The sequence below is a fragment of the Brassica rapa genome, chromosome A01, assembly GCF_000309985.2.
Source record: "Brassica rapa cultivar Chiifu-401-42 chromosome A01, CAAS_Brap_v3.01, whole genome shotgun sequence".
Classification (NCBI taxonomy): Eukaryota; Viridiplantae; Streptophyta; class Magnoliopsida; order Brassicales; family Brassicaceae; genus Brassica; species Brassica rapa.
Window position 1 is genome coordinate 2,590,428 of NC_024795.2, and position 16,898 is coordinate 2,607,325.

Consider the following 16,898-nt stretch of genomic DNA (forward strand, 5'->3'; position numbering starts at 1 on the left):
AAATTAAAACTCCACATGTATTAGGTAATTGTTTCAACAACCCACTTGATCAACCAAAACCTGTTCTAGTCTTTAAATATTCTCGCTACTACATTTTCTATAGAAACTAACTTTTATTTTTAGTTTTTAATGATTTAGTCTCTTTAATCTTTCAAAGGAGAGAAAAAAAAAAGTTAATGAGATATAAAGATGGTTTCAGAGGAAGCAACGAAGAAACTCACTCTCTGTAACTCTGTACACTGTAGTTGTCAAGAAACATAAAAGCAAGAAACAGAACCATACGTCAAACGACCAATCATAAGCGTTATATCGATTCTATCATTAAACGTTTTATTTATTTATATAAGAACATGTCTTTTTAGCAACCCTATTTTCACTTGCAGAAGAGAAACACAGAGAGAGAAAGAGAGATACAAGAGGAGCTTTAATGGAGACAGAAAACAAAGAAGCTGTTCCGACAGAAGCAAAAGACATGAAAAACGAAGATGTAGACATTTGCCGGATCTGCCAGTCACCGGAGGAGCCAAACAATCCGTTGAGGCATCCTTGTGCATGTCGTGGCTCTCTCAAGTATGTCCACACTGACTGCATATTTCTCTGGATCAATCGTCGTAGAAGCAAGCACTGCGAGATTTGTAAACGTAGCTACTCAATCGTTCCGGTTTATTCCGACAACGCTCCAGAGAAACTTCCATGTCAAGAACTCTTAATGAGCCTTCTACTGAGAGCATTTCGTTTCATGACTCTGATCCTTCCTTGGCTCTTGGCGATTACTTTCCACTCACACTGCATGTTGTTTCTTGAGAGCAAGAGAGATTTTGAACTGTCATGTTTCTTTCTTGGTCTTCTTTACACCGTCGAGATAGTGACTGAAATCACTTTCATCGTTGTTCTGAGGGTAGTCTACGAAGAGCTTGTAAGAACAGAACACGAGTTGTTACGCACTGTGCATCTCATAGCGAATGGTCTAAGACATAAGGGTGTTACTAGAGTTCTGATTGTGTTATGGAAGTATATGAGGATTCTTTGTGATTGGTGGCATGATCAGCTCTTACAGTTACCATTCTTCCATGACATGTTTATGAGAGGACCTCTTGCACTTGCGTTTGTTCCAAGAAACACACAGCTTCATGAGTTTGGAGCCATAAGGAGGTTTCTTTTCTTCTTGGATGACAACACTCTTGCTGTAAGTACTCTTAACCTTAATGTCTTGGCCACAATTATGAAACAGCTATTTTGCTTAGTTAATATCATATTAATAAACTAATTAAACTATGTAATATGTAGTTGTTTTTTTTAAATCATTTCCATTAGTTATTTGTTTTTATAAAATATATAGTTATTATGATAAATAAAAATTTTGTATACAATTTTCTAATATATACTACTGAGATTAAAATATTTTTTAATTTTGTATGGGGTCTTGTTTGCTCTGTAGGTTCTTGCCATCAATATCTTTTGGTCTTTCCTAGACTATATGTTACCTTATTTGATTGGCCAAGCTGTCTTTGTGCTCCTACGCTGTTTCCCTCCACACGGTTGGGTTTTGGAAAACATATCTGAGATTACAGTTGGACACATAGTTCTACTCTCAGTTTGGTTGGCTTACCTTAAAAGCGTCTTCACTCTGATTCGGAATCCAACCAGAACAAGATGGTTTTCACTCTCGGTTAAAGATGCATTGATCTTGTGTTTTAAAATGATCCTTCTGCCTTGGATGCTTGGTTGCTGGATAGATTTCTGCACGTTCCCTCTTACCGGATCAACAGTTTCACAACGGCTTGAGGTCGTTTCAGAGTATCCGCTCATGGCTGCCAAAAATTGGTGTATAGGAATAGGGTACTTGCTTGTTGCTTTATCTTGCATGAAGCTTATCCAAGAGGTAACGTTTTGATCTTTGTTTCGTTGAAGCTTATCCAAGAGGTAACGTTTTGATCTTTGTTTCGTAATTTACTCAGCTTCTTATTATTATTCTTCCTTTTTGGCAGATTGTTCAGAAACGTGCGTTTTGGTACCTCTTAGATGTCACAGGACCAAACTACAAAATCACTAAACTGCATCTTCGTTCCTTACTCTTTGCCTTTGCTTTCCATGGAGCAGTGGTAGTGATTGTGTTTCACTTTCCGATAAAGACAATCACTCTCATCAACCGGTCTTTTTTCCCTCTCAAGTTTGGGTAAGGTCTTACTCTTACCACACACTGTTTCTAATTTATTGATTTTTGAATAAAAATGTGTTATAAATGGTGCAGGGTCTACAAGGATGAGTTCATGCTTGGCTTACTCGCTGCTTATATATGCTGCCCCAGGTGGCTAGCCAACTCTATAAAACAATCTATCAAACCAATAGTTCACAAGTGGATCACTGTTGTCAGTTCTTGCCTCAAGTTAAGTGGTTTCTTGGTTAGAAGAGACGGTATGAATCATAATGTGAGACTAGCGTTTGGCATAGCTGAAGGCTCTATGGTGAGCTTTTATGGATCTCAGAGAGATACCACATGTGAAGATGATGCCCACGAGCAAAGAGATGAAAGGTAACATAATTACTTGGGTGCAGATTTTAGAACTCTCTAATAACTTGAACAAGTTTCAGGTTTATGCTGAGGATTGGACTGTTGCTAGTTCTAGCTGCTTTGAGTATGTTTCTTGTTAGTACAACCTTCATGGCTTTACCAGTTCTGGTTGGGAGAGCCTTCTTCCAGTCTATCTCTTTCTACATGCTAAGTTTCGGACTCGAACACGATGGTTTGTACTTACTTTATCTTGCTTCAAATCTCCATACACCTTTCTTCTTTGTTTTGAGCTTCTAATGTTAAAACTGCAGATATTTGTGCTTTCTGGATTGGCCTGTGTATCATGCGAAAAATCTATAAGATCACATGCTTCGTCTGTGACCATATCGTGACGAGAAGAGTCGATTTGCTTCTCAAACATGTCATGAAATGGATCCAGAATGTCTTGTTGTTCTCCATATGGGTAACAAACACTCAAAATTTTACTTCTTCTGTGGAGATATATCTATAAATTAACACGTCTCCTTATCAACCTGGATGAACAGATCTTTGTGGTACCTGGCTTGCTCGGTCTCCTTATCAACCTTATGATCATCATCCCATCACAAGTTCCGCTAGACGAATCACCTGTGTATAACTTTCTCCACCACTGGTTGATCGGTGTGTACGTCCTTCACATCTGTATCGCCTTGGTAAGTAAGAAACTTCATCATTATCATCATCATCATCTCCTTTTCTTGAGTAACAAGTAACCACTTTTATATATTTTTTCTTACTCGCAGACTATGTTCACACCAGTCACCTGCTTCGCGACCGTTGCATGGCGAGAAAAGCTTCAAAGAATAAGAAGCGTCGGTATCAACCATCTTCCTTTCACATGGTTGATTCGAGATGTTATTGGCTCGGCCATAAACACACTTCTAACCGCTCTCTGCGTACCTTACGTGTTGGTGAACTCTCTGCTCCCTGTTCTTGGATTCTCACGTGAAGCCAACTTATCCGTCCAACGTTTCGTCTGGCCGGCGTTGCTAGCATTTATGGTCATATGGTTTAGTGCCAAGCTCGTTCGTAACCTCATCATTTACCTTCACCAAGTCGAATTCGATAACCGGTACAAAGTGGGAGAGAGGTTGGTCGATTTCACTGAAGATCTCTGAGTATGCAAACGGCCAAAACCAATGGTGTTATATCAACATAGAATATACTACTAGTTTTCAACATTGTTACGTACATAATTAAATGCAGTTTCAGAATGTTATTATGGAGTCAATGATTTGGATAAATGATTAATATTTAGTCAAATTTAGTAGGTCCCAGTCCACGAACGTCAAAATCAAACCTCGTGGGGGACACTAGAAAATTCTGTTGTTTTAATTACTGTGACTTTGTTGCTCAAAAAAAGAAATTACTGTGACTAAAGGTTGAATTTTACTTACTTGTCCAAAAAAAAGTTAAATTTTACAGTTTTACGGAGGTAAAGCAAAGTAGAAAGTGACTTTCTACCACAAACAAACAATGAACGGTACGAATCGTCAAAACGGCCTCTGGCTCGCTTTTTAATTTATTTTAATTTAAAATATATTTGCTTCTTTTAAGCTTTAGCATGAACAAGTGACGAGAGAGACAGAGAAGCTAGTGACCGAGAGAGAGAGAGAAGCGGGTGAGAGAGGCGCGAGAATATGGACGTTTTTCCGGCGGAGAACGAAGACGGTGGCTACGATCGAGCTCTCCCGGCAGAAGAAAGTGACAAAGACGACGACGACGACGACGGAGGAGATTTGTGCCGGATTTGCCGATCACCGGAAGGACCAAACGATCCGTTGAGGTATCCCTGCGCGTGTAGAGGATCCATCAAGTACGTTCACCAGAAGTGTCTCCGTCTCTGGCTCAACCGCCGCGGATTCAAGCAGTGCGAGGTTTCTTCCTCTTTCTCTCTCTCATTCTGTTTTTGATTTCTTGTGAAGAAGAAATAGGATTTTAGCTTCTTTTTTTTTTAAGCTTTAATCTCATCGTGACTGTGTTTCTAGAAGATTCGTAACCACAATACATGTTTGCTTTACAAAATCTTCGTCAACTCAGGTATGTAGGCGTAGCTACTCGTTCGTACCTGTTTACTCTGAGAACGCACCGGAGAGGCTCCCATGGCATGAGTTTGTCAGAGGACTGTCGCTGAGGGCACTACGCGTCGCTGCTTACGTCTTCGTGTTTCTCTTCAACGCCTTTTGCTTTTCTTTGCATCCATGGGGACGAAGTACTGCGATTGAGAACCAGAGAGTTTTCAGAGTTTCTGAGAAATTCGCTTTGCTCTTGGCTGGCTTCTTGTACAACGGTTGGATTGCCTATATTATGACCATGATGGCGGTTCTAAAGCTTGCGGCTGAAGATATCTCATGGTTGGTTCACCGTGAGATCCATGGAGAGAACGAACAAGGACGTGTTGGAGGAGGAGGAGGAGGAGGAGTTGCGTGTGCGTTTTGGAAATCTGTGGGGATTCTTTGTGATTGGTGGCATGATTGTCTCACACGCCGTGGATTCTTCCACGCCGTTTTGGTTGAACCTCGTGAAGCAGTGATTCGTCTTCGAAACCCACAGCTTCGTGAATTTGGAGCAGTGAGGAGGTTTCTTTTCCTTCTTGATGACAATGCATTTGCTGTAAGTCCCTGATTCTACACATTTCTTCTTAGTTATCCATATTTGGAAAAATGTTTTATTATATTAACAAGTTTTGTTTTAATATCTGCAGGTTCTTGCCATCAGCTTTTATGTCTCATTCTTCTTCGTTCTTCTTCCATTTATGATGGGGAGACTTGTCATCCTTCTTTTCCAACGTATGGGGGTAGCTACGCAGCTTCTTTCAGGAGACGACTCACTTCCACAAGAACTAGTCGTTATTGGGTATTGGACTATGCTGTCACTTTCCTTGGCTTATCTTGGAAGTTTTTCAACTTTGAGTCGAGCCATAGCAAAGAACTTATCACTGGGATTTCTCGTGGTAGCAGTGGCACTCCTATACCTCTTATGGATTCTTTCAGCCAAAGTGTGGAAAAATCTGTATGTGGTTAAACTTAAAGAGGGTTTCGTCTTGAGTTTGAAGTTTGGAGTGTTGCCTTTGGTGCTTGGCTGCTGGTTAGATTTTTGCACACTCCCTATACTTGGAATTACAGTTTCCCGGAGGCTTGAGTTCGTTTCAGACTATCCCTTCGTGATGATAGTACATTGGGTGTACGGAGAACTTTACTTGCTATTAGTTTCCAATTCAATGGAGCTTATCCAGAAGGTAACCCAATTTAGTTTAGTTTAGTTTTACTTTCATGGATGAGATTGTTAAAATGTATTTTTTCTTTCGATAGATTTTGCAGAAACGACCCTTTTGGTTTCTACTAGATGTTACTGATCCCAACTACAAGATCACTAAACTGTACCTTGGCCAACTTCTCTTTGCGTTGGCTTTCCATGCATCATTGATGGTGATTTTGGTTCACTTGCCAATAATGACTATCTCTTTCATCAGCCCCTCTTTTTTCCCGCTCCATTTATGGTAAGATCCTTTTTGCCTCTACTTACCTTGTATCATGGCTAGTTTCATGCTACTGTACTTCGATATTTTTCTGTAATCTAATAAAAAACGCATGAATATATGATGCAGGTTCTATGAAGAAAGGATTATGTTTCTCTCAATGGCTGCTTATTTATGGTTAGGGAGAATAAGAGTAATCGATTGGTTAGTCGATCTTATTCAACCAGCTATAGAACCCATAGTTCACAAGTGGATTATCATTGTCAGTTCCTGGCTTCAGTTGAGGGACTTCTTTCTCGGAAACCATGCAAACCAGAATGTGAGACCATTGTTGCAACAAGGGCTGGAGATTGCTGATGAATGGTCTCAAGTGCTTTCCATAGCTGAAGGATCTCTAGTCAGCTTCTATGGTTCTCAGCATGATACCACTTCTGAAGACGATACTGACGACGATAGGTAACAGATAGATAGCTTTTCAATAAAGAGTTAAACTTGTTCATGTTCTAATAACCTGAAGTTGCAGGTTTATAAAACTGAGGATTGGATTGATGTTGGTTCTAGCTACTGTGAGCCTGTTTCTCATTAGTACAATTTCCATGGCGTTGCCTATTCTGGTGGGAAGGACTTTTTTCCACTCTATCTCTTTCATCCTGGATAAGTTCGGACTCAAACACGACGGTTTGTAACTTCCATCATCTTGCTTCATTACTTTTCTTCATACGGCTTCATTGCAAATGCCAGTTTTCATGTTATGCTCTAATTAATGATAAGTGTCTCATTTTAGATCTTTATGGGTTCTGGATTGGATGCTATATCCTGCGAGTAACCTATATCGGGGCATGCTTCATAATTAACCATATCATGATTAGAAGAACCGATTTGCTTCTCAACCTTGTTCTGCTGTGGATACGGAATGCCTTACTGTTCTCAGTCTGGGTAAGAAAACTCAAAACTCTTCCTCTCAGCATTATTGAAAAACGCTTTTGTGTAACTAACTTGCAAAATTTGATAAACAGGTCTCCTTCATACCAATGTTACTTGGTCTTCTTATCGATCTTATGATCATCATCCCAACACAAGTGCCCCTAAGCGAAACCCCGGTTTATTCATTTCTCCGAGATTGGTTGATCGGACTAGTTGTCCTCCACATCTGGACCTATCTAGTAAGGAATCCATCTTTAAGGTTTTTTGGTTTTCACGCTTTCTTGCTTAACAAGTAATATCTCGATTCTCTTTCTTTTATTACAGACAATGTTCACGCGTGTCAACTGTTTCGCAACTGTGGCGTGTCGGGAGAAGCTCAAGAGAATCAGGAGTGTAGGAATCAACAGGCTTCCATGGAAGTGGCTGCTTGGAAAAGTCATTTGTCCGATCATAAAGACTCTTCTAATCACTCTTGTGTTCCCTTTCGTGGTGGCCAACTCTCTATTGCCATTGCTTCAGTTTTCTGGTGCAGTCGACCTAGCCGTGCAGAGGCTCATATGGCCGGTGTTATTAGCCATCATCATCATAGGGTTCATAGCCAAGCTCACCCTCGATCTGTTCCATTACATTCATCGTCTGGAATACAATGATCGGTATATGGTGGGAGACAGAGTGGCTGACTTCATTGAAGATCATTCATGAGTAAGGAATCAACTCAAGACTATGACACTGGACGTTTGTTGCATAGACAACTAATTTTTCAGTTTTTTCTACGCATCTCTTAGAAAATTTTGACGATATTTTCGTTTTGGTAGTCCGTTTTGTTTTTTTCACGTTAAAGATTAAACTATTTCTGGCAATTTACGTACAAAATCGAGAAGTTTCAAAATGTGGTCAAAGTTTTTTTCTTTGTAGCTCTCAACAACACACAATGTAATTACAACAGAGATTATTCTGTAGCCAAACTTGAAACCTGAATACTCTTGTATGTGGTGCTAATGAGACAAGGAGCTTTAGAATCTAGAAAGAAAAAACTTGATACCAAGTAAAAATTCTACAGTTTATGATGCACATTGCTATTTAGACAAACACTTTTGCCTCCTCTGTTTTTGCTTCTTCTAAAATCTCAACCTGCGCTCTTAAAGAAAGGATGGTCAAGAGCCTCGTTTGCTGTGAGACGCTCGGATGGATTATACTGCAGTAAACCATACAACAGATCTGCAAATCCAGATCTTGTGCTGTCTACATGCCTCGCTACCATCTCCTGCAAGTTTCGTGAGCATTTTCAACTTCAGATTATGACATCTCAAACAAAAGATACATCAATAGACACTAAAACATAGCAATGGTGCACAACCTTCAGACGATCAAGTCTTTTTACAGCTCTAATACTCTCTCTAGAGTTGGCCCCTTCCGGCCAATTCAGCCTACCTCCTCTCCTAAAATATTTCTCAGCACCCCGGCTGCAAAAAACATAATGACCAAACAAGCAATGAGCATTTATATCTCTTTGAAGTTTCCTGTACCCAAAGGTTTGTGGAAGTAGATAAGTAACCTGGCTTTTCGGGTCATATGTTCAGGCAGAGGTCCCAATGCTCTCTCCATCATCGCTAGGTGTTCAAGGTTATCATGCGTTTGAAAGAGAGCCTCGCCCTAATGTACAGTTTTAAAATGTTGACAATAGTAAGCAAAACGACTGAAAACAGGGAGATACGTATTCACTATACAACAAAATGAGAAAGAACTTACCGTGCATAGTTCAAATAGTATACAACCAATGCTCCATAAGTCACATTGATAACTCCATCCTAGACCTGCAATGATATGCCACTAGTTAGTTACCATGAAAAAAATCATGTTCATTCGTAGGTAAGTGTCAGCTATGAAATACTCCGCAAGTATGTATTGTTGCGCAAATAACTAATTTACCAACCTAAAATGACCTCAGGGGACCTGTAATGCCTTGTTTGGACAACAGAGTGGTGAATCCGGTTATCACAAACAGTACTGCCAAAATCAATCACTTTAATGGCGCTTGACTTTGGTAAACACCTGAAATGCGTCTCATTTGAACCACTCCTCTGTTTATCAAAATCAAACACCAAACTGTCAAAAGTGCCACTCTAACAAAAGAAAATTTCTACAAAATACTAGCTTATTTAATTACTACATAAATCAAACTTTTTTTTTTTGGTTTCAAACCAAGCACAACCTTAATCTAAATATATTCTAGATACCTTATTGTCAGGAAGCTTTACATTTTCTGAAGATACCAATAGAATGTTCTCGGGCTTGAGGTCGGTGTGAACTAACTGTAACTCGTGCATATCTGTAGACAAGAAAGAAAATAAAAAGATGTTAAGAACAGAGAGGCATTAGGTTGGACAACAGCTACCGAACTGAGAAAGAAAGGAAATTGAAAATGCTATTAAAAACAGCTGAAAGGAACAATTCACAGACATGCAACAGATTCCAAAAGCTGGTATCCAAAATCACGGACAAGAGCCAGAGGAAATGCGGAGTATTTATTTCTCTTTAGAAAGTCAAACAAACTTGGCCCAAGCTTCTCGAACACCTGGTAACACCATTACAATTCATTCAAAGGAAGGTTTTAGTTCCAAACATCACCAACAAAAACTACATGCATTATATGTACATGGAACTGGATTTATATAAATCAGGAAACAAACAAAAGAAATCTAGCCAGGGAGCCTATGACTAGTCAATAGTCATTCACTTCTAACAATAACAGGTCACTGAACATATAACCAACAATATCTAGAGTTGCATTTCGATGTCGGAAGAAGTTAATAAGGAACTGGAATACTTACAATGCAAATATGATTCCGGTAATCAAACCAGTCCTTCATCTCTACACATCTGCAACGACAAAGCAGAGATGAGTAAACTGAGCATGATGTCACTCTTTGCAATCAGCTAAAAGATAGATAGATCAAAAATACCGTTTGCGGCCTTTGTCAGTCTTAACAAGCTTCTGAAGAACATCAATTTCGATCATAGCTGCATCCCTGTATTTCTTGATGCTTCGGATAATCTTTACAGCCACATATTCTTTAGTTTCACGATCCCAACATTCCAAAACCCGACCAAATGTGCCTACAACACCAGCAACGACACTGAAATGGCGCGATTTTTGATTCACATAAACATTTTTTTTATCTCGAACACACCATGCCACTTGACAAGCTAACCTTCACCCATCTTGCTTAGTATCTTATCTGTCCAAAAAAAACAAAAACACAGATTGGAGTGAGTAAAAGCTAAACAATAAACAATGTTCATAAAAGGCGAACACAGATCATTCTTGATGCAATACTGCCAACAGTGGAAAGTTAGCAACTTTATCAATCAAAAACTCATCAAAACAAAAAGCAACTCACATCTAGGAGTGAGATTCTCTCTCAAACTGAAATTGTAATGGCCGTCGCGATCATCCTCCCTTAGTGGTGGTGATAACAAAACCCTCCCATCGCTTCCATGTCTCTGAGACCTTTTAGCCTATCCACACATAAACAAACAAACAAAACATTATTAGAATTGTGAAAGCTTTAATCTTCTCTCCACGTTTAAAGGAATGTTAAAACCTAATTTCTAAATGTGAAAGCTTTAATTTGAATTAAAAAAATTAGGATGAAGAAGAAGAAGACGAACGTCAGGTTCAGCTGGGGCCTCGTCCCAGGTCATACGAGGCCGTTTTCTAACTCGTTCCTTATCCATCTTCTCGAATTCGTTCACCATCGATCACCGACGCATCAAAAAAACGAATTATGATGCCAATCTGCAACTAAAGAGGGAAAGTTCTACCAGAAGCTCTTTAACGTAGAGAGAGAGAACTCGATAACATGTATACACTGTGAATGGCTGAGCACAAGGCGGTGGCGGCGAATCGAGTAATCGACGAAAGGAGAAGAACGATGATGGAAGCCGAGGACTAGGGTTTCTGATTAACAGTCTTACGGGTACAACCGTACAAGATATTTGGTTTGTGTTAACCAATTTTTAACCGGTCAATCCCTTCGGTTTCGAATTGCGTAGTGAACCCGGACCGAGGCATACCGGGTCTAAAGATTTTTCGGATCTGCAAAATTAGCCCGGTAGTTACGAGACGTTATAATATCGGCCCAGGCCCATTATGGAGAAAATTTATCTTGGCGTTCGTTTCAGGGCATATGCCGCATCTATTAGTGCAAACACATCACTGCATCTATTATTCTTCTCACCCGGCGATCGAGCACAACATAGCATCTCTAGTCCGTGACACTTTTTTTTTAAAGCATCCGTGACACTTTCATTCATATATATCTGAGTCGTCTTACTTTTGTCCTATATAGAAACACGACAAAAGATCGATTTATAATGCATCTTGGAATATGATCAAACATGACAATCATCATAGACAAACTACATGCACATCCAACACTTCAGAAGATTATTAATAGATAAAAAGACTAGGATAACACCAAACCAAGTTTTTGTTCTCAAAGTAGCACTCAAGGCTCAAAGTCACAAAAATAGGTTTCATTAAAGAGGTAAATATACACTTATAACCCTTGGGTTAATTAGGGTTTAGAGTTAAGGGGGTGGGGTTTTGGAATTAGGGTTTAAAATTTTATAAAAAATAAAAAATAAAATAAAAAATAAAAATTTTAAAAACAGTTTCAAAAAGTATTTTTAAATTATAAAAAAATTTTTGAAAAAAAAAATAAAAAAAAAAATATTGAAAAAAAAAAAATTATAAAAATTTCGAATCTGAAAACATATAATCTGAAACTATAAAAAAAATTTCTTTTTTTTTAATTTTTTTAACTTTTTTAATTTTTATTTATTTTTGTTTGTTTATTTAATTTTAAACCAAGGGTATTAAGGATATTTTACCCTTTAATAAATGTCATTTTTGTGACTTTCTCCTTCTAGTGCTATTTTTGAGACATAAACTTCAAAAAGTGTTATTATTGACAATTGCCCTTATTAATATGTAAATGTTTTTTTTTCTTACTTATGTTCTTTCACGTATATTGTGTCAGTTAAAAACAAAAAAAAAATGTACTAACATTTAGACCCAAAAAAAAAATGTACTAAAACATAGTACTATAGTGTTGTTATCTTAATTTATTAATGTATTTATTATCGTTGGCATTGTTCTCAACATTACGATTCCTGTCTGTCAGGTGTCATCGTTGATAAAAAACAAAAATAAATACGTCCAGATTTGACTTTGAGAATATCAATACTTCAGCTCTACTACTTAAATAACATTTTCGTAGAAAAAAGAACCTTATCCTCTAGTTCTATTCTGTAGGTCTCGATTATATCATTACACTTGTTGTCATATTGAATACACACAGAGACGTGAATACAAGTCAAAAGTGCCGATGAGCCCTTCGGGAAAACAAAGGGTATATCTGGAGTGGGTACATTTAGTATGGAACCCGAGAAACTAGCACGTATACGTATTGCAGAATAAAATCATGTTATTACTAACTTTATTACGGACACACACATGTTGTAGACTTGTAGTGACAGTATATAATTTGATTAGAAAAACTATTTCCCCCACAAATTATTACGGAAAATGTTAATAAAGTCAACGAAACTCGCTCACCACCTTCTCATAATTTAAATAAGGAAAAAAACAAACGATAATATAAATGACAAGAGAGGCAACCAAGCGTGACGGAGAGAAAAGAAGAAGGAAACAAGTATGTCCGCGACGACTTCAGAGGCGAGATCGCCGTTACCTTTGCTGTTTAGAGGAGGAAGGGCTTCGACGGCGCCGTTAGGAACGACGGAAGAGAGATCGCCGTTATCGTTACTATTCAGAAGAAGGTCGAGCAAAGATGTGAAGAACATAACGTCGGTTTCAAGCAGTCTCTTGCCTGCGTTTGGGACAGTCGTCGAGAACAATCCTTCTTCCAAGCCTTTCATCGTTCTTCCTTATGATCGTCGTTACAGGTTCTTTACAATATTTTCACTATAGTATGAAGAAGAATACATCATTTCTAACATTAAAACATTATTATAAAACAAAGAAAATGAAATATATATATTTATTGGTAGGTTGTGGGAATTGTTTTTGGTGATCTTGGTGGGGTACTCGGCGTGGGCATCTATCTTTGAGTTGGCTTTCGAGAAAGCTGCTGATGGAGCTTTTCTGACCATTGATCTCGTCGTTGACTTTTTCTTCGCCGTCGATATCGTCCTCACTTTTTTTGTTGCCTACTTGGATACTTCTACTTACCTCATCGTCGACGATTACAACCTCATCGCCAGACGGTAGATAAATCAATAATAGTAATACCTAAGTTATTTCACAGTATATTAATATATATTTTTGTCATTTAAATCTCATAAAAATTAAATCATATGTTTGATCGTTAGTATGATTTTTCCAAAAAAATTGTTTCTAACGACTACCTAGTTATAACTTACATGGAAAAATAAGTAGCTTCATTATACTCACGTCCTGGTAATGATTTATTTGACGTGAGTATATATTAATATAGTTAAGGGTTGAGAATAATATGGAATATGTGAAGCCATTGTCAGGTACTTGAAGAGCTTGGCTTTTGTGATGGACGTAGTATCAACGTTACCGATTCAGTTCATTTATAAAACTGTCACCGGAAATAGCGGACGAGGCCAAGCTTTTGGCTTCCTTAATTTGCTCCGCCTCTGGCGTCTCCGTCGTGTTGCCGAACTCTTTAAAAGGTGTATATATTTTTTAGACACATATGTACATGTTTTGAACATTATAATACACATATTCTTCATAAGTCATATAAATGTATCTCTTTTTATTGTTATAGGCTAGAGAAAGACACACTTTTCAACTACTTCGTGATCAGAGTCATTAAGCTTCTTTGCGTAAGTTCCACGTGACATGTGATCCACATACACTTGTTATAAGTCGATACCGGCATATATGCGATTGGTTACTAGCTAGTCTCGAACTTGGTTGGCTTTTTATCCATCTTTTTTCATAATTTATTTTTAGGTAACGATATTTTGGGTACACATTGGGGGTTGCATTTTATTCTGGATAGCCTACCATTATCCAAGCCCTGTAGATACATGGATAGGATCTCAAGTTGAGGATTTCAAGGACAGAAGCATATGGCTAGGGTACACTTACTCAATGTACTGGTCCATTGTCACACTCACCACCGTGGGTTATGGCGATTTGCATGCGGTTAATACACGTGAGAAGACGTTCAACATGTTCTACATGCTTTTCAACATTGGTCTCACCGCTTATATCATCGGTAACATGACCAATCTTGTTGTCCATGGCGCTCTTCGTACATTCACCATGGTACATTCTTTCATTACAATCATCACCTCTTTCATTACATGGTTTCATTCACTAAAAACCAAATGGCTATAGTTACTTTAAGAACAAAGCCGTATCTGAGATTTAAGAAACCATAAACATTTTGAGATTAATCTTATTAAGTTAAAGTCAACAATTTGGAGATCATGCGACTTATATATAGTAGCTCCAACCAAGACTAATGTTTCATCCGGATGTAACCAAAACCGGCCACGGTTAACAAAGTATTCATGTTGTTGGACAGAGAAGTGCATTCAATCATATATTGCGGTACACAAGCAAGAATAAGTTACCGGATATGATGAGGGATCAGATGCTTGCACATATGCAGCTCAAGTTCAAGACTGCTGAGTTAAAACAAGAAGAGGTTCTCCAAGACTTACCTAAGGCCATAAGATCAAGCATTAACGAGCATTTATTCCGCTCGGTCATAGAGAATGCTTATCTTTTTAAAGGATTACCTGATGGCCTCATCGTTCAGATGGTGATCCATCAACAAGTCCATTTTATTTTTGTTCCTTGTTAAAGAAGGCATTAACTAATTGTTCCTATTTGTTTTTGTAGGTTTCTAACATAAAAGCAGAGTATTTCCCGCCTAAAATGGAGATGATATTACAAAATGAGATTCCAACGGATTTCTACATACTTGTGTCTGGAGGAGTGGTATGTTATCTATGTCATATACATTCTCAAAATATATATAACTTGACTTCAGTTGATAAATATAATAAATTTTGAAATCACAGGAGATAATTAGATCCAAGGGTGCAAGTGAACAGGTAAAACTCTAAACCATTACTTATAGTTAAAAGTAAAACACATTTAATTACACTCAACAATGATATAGAGAATTAAGAATTGATTTTATAAATGGTGATGAAGGTATTGGCGAAGTTAGGTCCAGGGGATATGGCAGGAGAGATTGGAGTTGTCTTCAACATTCCTCAGCCTTTCACTGTGAGGACAAGGAGGCTTTCTCAGGTTATTCGAATCGGTCATCATAGGTTCAAAGAAATGGTTCAATCTGATATCGAAGACTCCAAAATGATAATTACCAATTTCATGACTGTAAGTTCATCAAACTCTCCACTAACCTTAAAACAGTTAAAACACATCAGCAACTAGTGCTTATATTATAACATTGATAATGATTTAATTTTTTTGTAGTATCTCAAGGATTTAAATGATGACTTGAAGAAAGAAATACCCTTTCTTAGAGATTTATTAGCTAATGAAGATGCTCAGGTAATTCTTTTCTCAAGGTTACTCTACATTTATCTTTTTGGCTAACCAAAAAGTTTTGGGAGTTAAATTACTCTACATTTTACATATATATCGGTTTAAGGACCATTGATTTTCTTACAACAAATGCATAGTGCTCACGTAACGATTATCAATTGGTTTTGAGATGAATCCATATAATTTTGTCATAGGAAACGGTTCATACAGAGGAAGTACCACAGAGTAACAATGATGAGATAGTTATGGTCCCAGGAGATGAAAATGAAAAGAGTAAGAAGACAACTTAATTTGTAGATTTGGAATTACAGTTTTTCATTTTTCTCATTTTTAAATATGTATGTTAGATCATCATCATAATTCATGGACATTTTAATGCAGCAGAAGAACGTAAAAGAGAAGGAGCTCCCATAAGAGTGATAATCCATGGACATCCTCCTAATCACGATAACAACAACAATGGCAGACTTGTCATGTTACCTGATTCTATCCAACTTCTCTTCGACTTAGCTGGTCAGTTTACTCTTTCACTACTTATTTTAATTATTATCTCTATATTTTAAAAATATACTTATATGGAGATTATAAAAAGCGACCGTCCGTCCGGTTATGCTTTCCAACTATAATCATTTACTTATATCAATATGTGTAGATTTATATTAAACACAACACTACAATTGTTGGATTGTGATTATTAAATTTGTATAACTTTGATGGATGCAGAGAAGAAGTTCGGGAGACGAGGAAGCACGATTCTGATGGCAGATGGTGCACATGTTGAACAGCTTGATGCTCTCCGAGAAAACGATAATTTATATATTTTCTAACTAATATAAATAACAAATATATTACAATTCTCACTTCCCACATACATCTCGAAAGTACGTTAATATATTTGTCGTCTTTTTCATATATATAACAAGAAGCAAATTCAGATTGTATATGTCCAGTTCAGTTATCAATCTATTATAAGATGAACTTTATACTTTTTTTTTGGGTTGACGTCCCTGAACTCGTATTATTTCAGATTTCAGATTGCATCTGTGTGCAACAAAGTTCATATGATCATTACTTATCTTAACTATAGTTTTGACTTTTGAAATCGCTATATACGTAGTTATTTCTAGTCTTATGTTTCCTTTCATTTGGTCTATACGCATTATCTTGCTTTTGTTTCTCCTTATTTAAATCGTTGTGAACCTTTTTAATTAATTTGCTTTTACAAATGATAAATTCTCAAAAAAAAACTATATAATGATCAAAAGTCAAAACAATTCTCCCTAAAACCTTACCCTAAACGTCAATTTATATTAGAAAAAAAATACTCTGAAAGGTTAAGATGATAACAATGGCGA

The 16,898-nt window shown here is 37.4% G+C and overlaps 4 protein-coding genes across 9 annotated transcripts; 3 read left to right on the top strand and 1 right to left on the bottom strand.

The window, feature by feature from the left end:
* Nucleotides 1-115: 115 nt before the first annotated feature.
* Nucleotides 116-3,672, top strand: LOC103850604 (probable E3 ubiquitin ligase SUD1). 2 transcript variants are annotated; one of them, XM_033279384.1, is made up of 9 exons: nucleotides 116-241; nucleotides 384-1,186; nucleotides 1,439-1,882; nucleotides 1,989-2,176; nucleotides 2,252-2,533; nucleotides 2,593-2,744; nucleotides 2,824-2,975; nucleotides 3,058-3,204; nucleotides 3,295-3,672. In XM_033279384.1, exons 2-9 carry the CDS (start codon nucleotides 428-430, stop codon nucleotides 3,667-3,669), a joined length of 2,499 nt encoding a protein of 832 aa, XP_033135275.1. In that variant the 5' UTR covers nucleotides 116-241; nucleotides 384-427; the 3' UTR covers nucleotides 3,670-3,672. The 2 variants fall into 2 exon arrangements, with proteins under 2 accessions (XP_033135275.1, XP_033135276.1); XM_033279385.1 differs by having other exon boundaries at nucleotides 116-1,186; nucleotides 3,058-3,208.
* Nucleotides 3,673-3,832: 160 nt separating this feature from the next.
* Nucleotides 3,833-8,119, top strand: LOC103850648 (probable E3 ubiquitin ligase SUD1). Its single transcript, XM_009127436.3, has 9 exons — nucleotides 3,833-4,428; nucleotides 4,592-5,164; nucleotides 5,256-5,789; nucleotides 5,863-6,050; nucleotides 6,159-6,485; nucleotides 6,553-6,707; nucleotides 6,814-6,965; nucleotides 7,046-7,192; nucleotides 7,278-8,119. The coding sequence occupies exons 1-9, from the start codon at nucleotides 4,192-4,194 to the stop codon at nucleotides 7,653-7,655; spliced, it is 2,691 nt and encodes an 896-aa protein (XP_009125684.1). The 5' UTR covers nucleotides 3,833-4,191; the 3' UTR covers nucleotides 7,656-8,119.
* Nucleotides 7,835-10,983, bottom strand: LOC103850620 (serine/threonine-protein kinase AFC3). 4 transcript variants are annotated; one of them, XM_009127408.3, is made up of 13 exons: nucleotides 10,825-10,983; nucleotides 10,626-10,758; nucleotides 10,355-10,472; nucleotides 10,166-10,192; nucleotides 9,917-10,070; nucleotides 9,785-9,833; nucleotides 9,414-9,528; nucleotides 9,191-9,282; nucleotides 8,887-9,034; nucleotides 8,703-8,767; nucleotides 8,509-8,606; nucleotides 8,311-8,416; nucleotides 7,966-8,217 (listed from the first exon to the last, which is right to left on the bottom strand). In XM_009127408.3, the coding sequence occupies exons 2-13, from the start codon at nucleotides 10,710-10,712 to the stop codon at nucleotides 8,080-8,082; spliced, it is 1,197 nt and encodes a 398-aa protein (XP_009125656.1). In that variant the 5' UTR covers nucleotides 10,713-10,758; nucleotides 10,825-10,983; the 3' UTR covers nucleotides 7,966-8,079. The 4 variants fall into 4 exon arrangements, with proteins under 4 accessions (XP_009125672.1, XP_033135596.1, XP_009125656.1 ...); XM_009127416.3 differs by having other exon boundaries at nucleotides 10,626-10,752; nucleotides 10,825-10,935; XM_009127424.3 differs by having other exon boundaries at nucleotides 7,835-8,217; nucleotides 9,212-9,282; nucleotides 10,626-10,946.
* A 1,107-nt stretch (nucleotides 10,984-12,090) lies between these two features.
* LOC103850658 (potassium channel KAT3) lies at nucleotides 12,091-16,538 on the top strand. Of its 2 annotated transcripts, XM_009127446.3 has the most exons (13): nucleotides 12,155-12,926; nucleotides 13,032-13,247; nucleotides 13,521-13,682; nucleotides 13,781-13,838; nucleotides 13,969-14,286; nucleotides 14,549-14,788; nucleotides 14,869-14,967; nucleotides 15,051-15,083; nucleotides 15,187-15,372; nucleotides 15,472-15,549; nucleotides 15,738-15,816; nucleotides 15,925-16,056; nucleotides 16,267-16,538. In XM_009127446.3, the coding sequence occupies exons 1-13, from the start codon at nucleotides 12,676-12,678 to the stop codon at nucleotides 16,368-16,370; spliced, it is 1,956 nt and encodes a 651-aa protein (XP_009125694.2). In that variant the 5' UTR covers nucleotides 12,155-12,675; the 3' UTR covers nucleotides 16,371-16,538. The 2 variants fall into 2 exon arrangements, with proteins under 2 accessions (XP_009125701.2, XP_009125694.2); XM_009127453.3 differs by lacking the exon at nucleotides 15,925-16,056 and having other exon boundaries at nucleotides 12,091-12,926; nucleotides 16,269-16,538.
* Nucleotides 16,539-16,898: the final 360 nt, after the last annotated feature.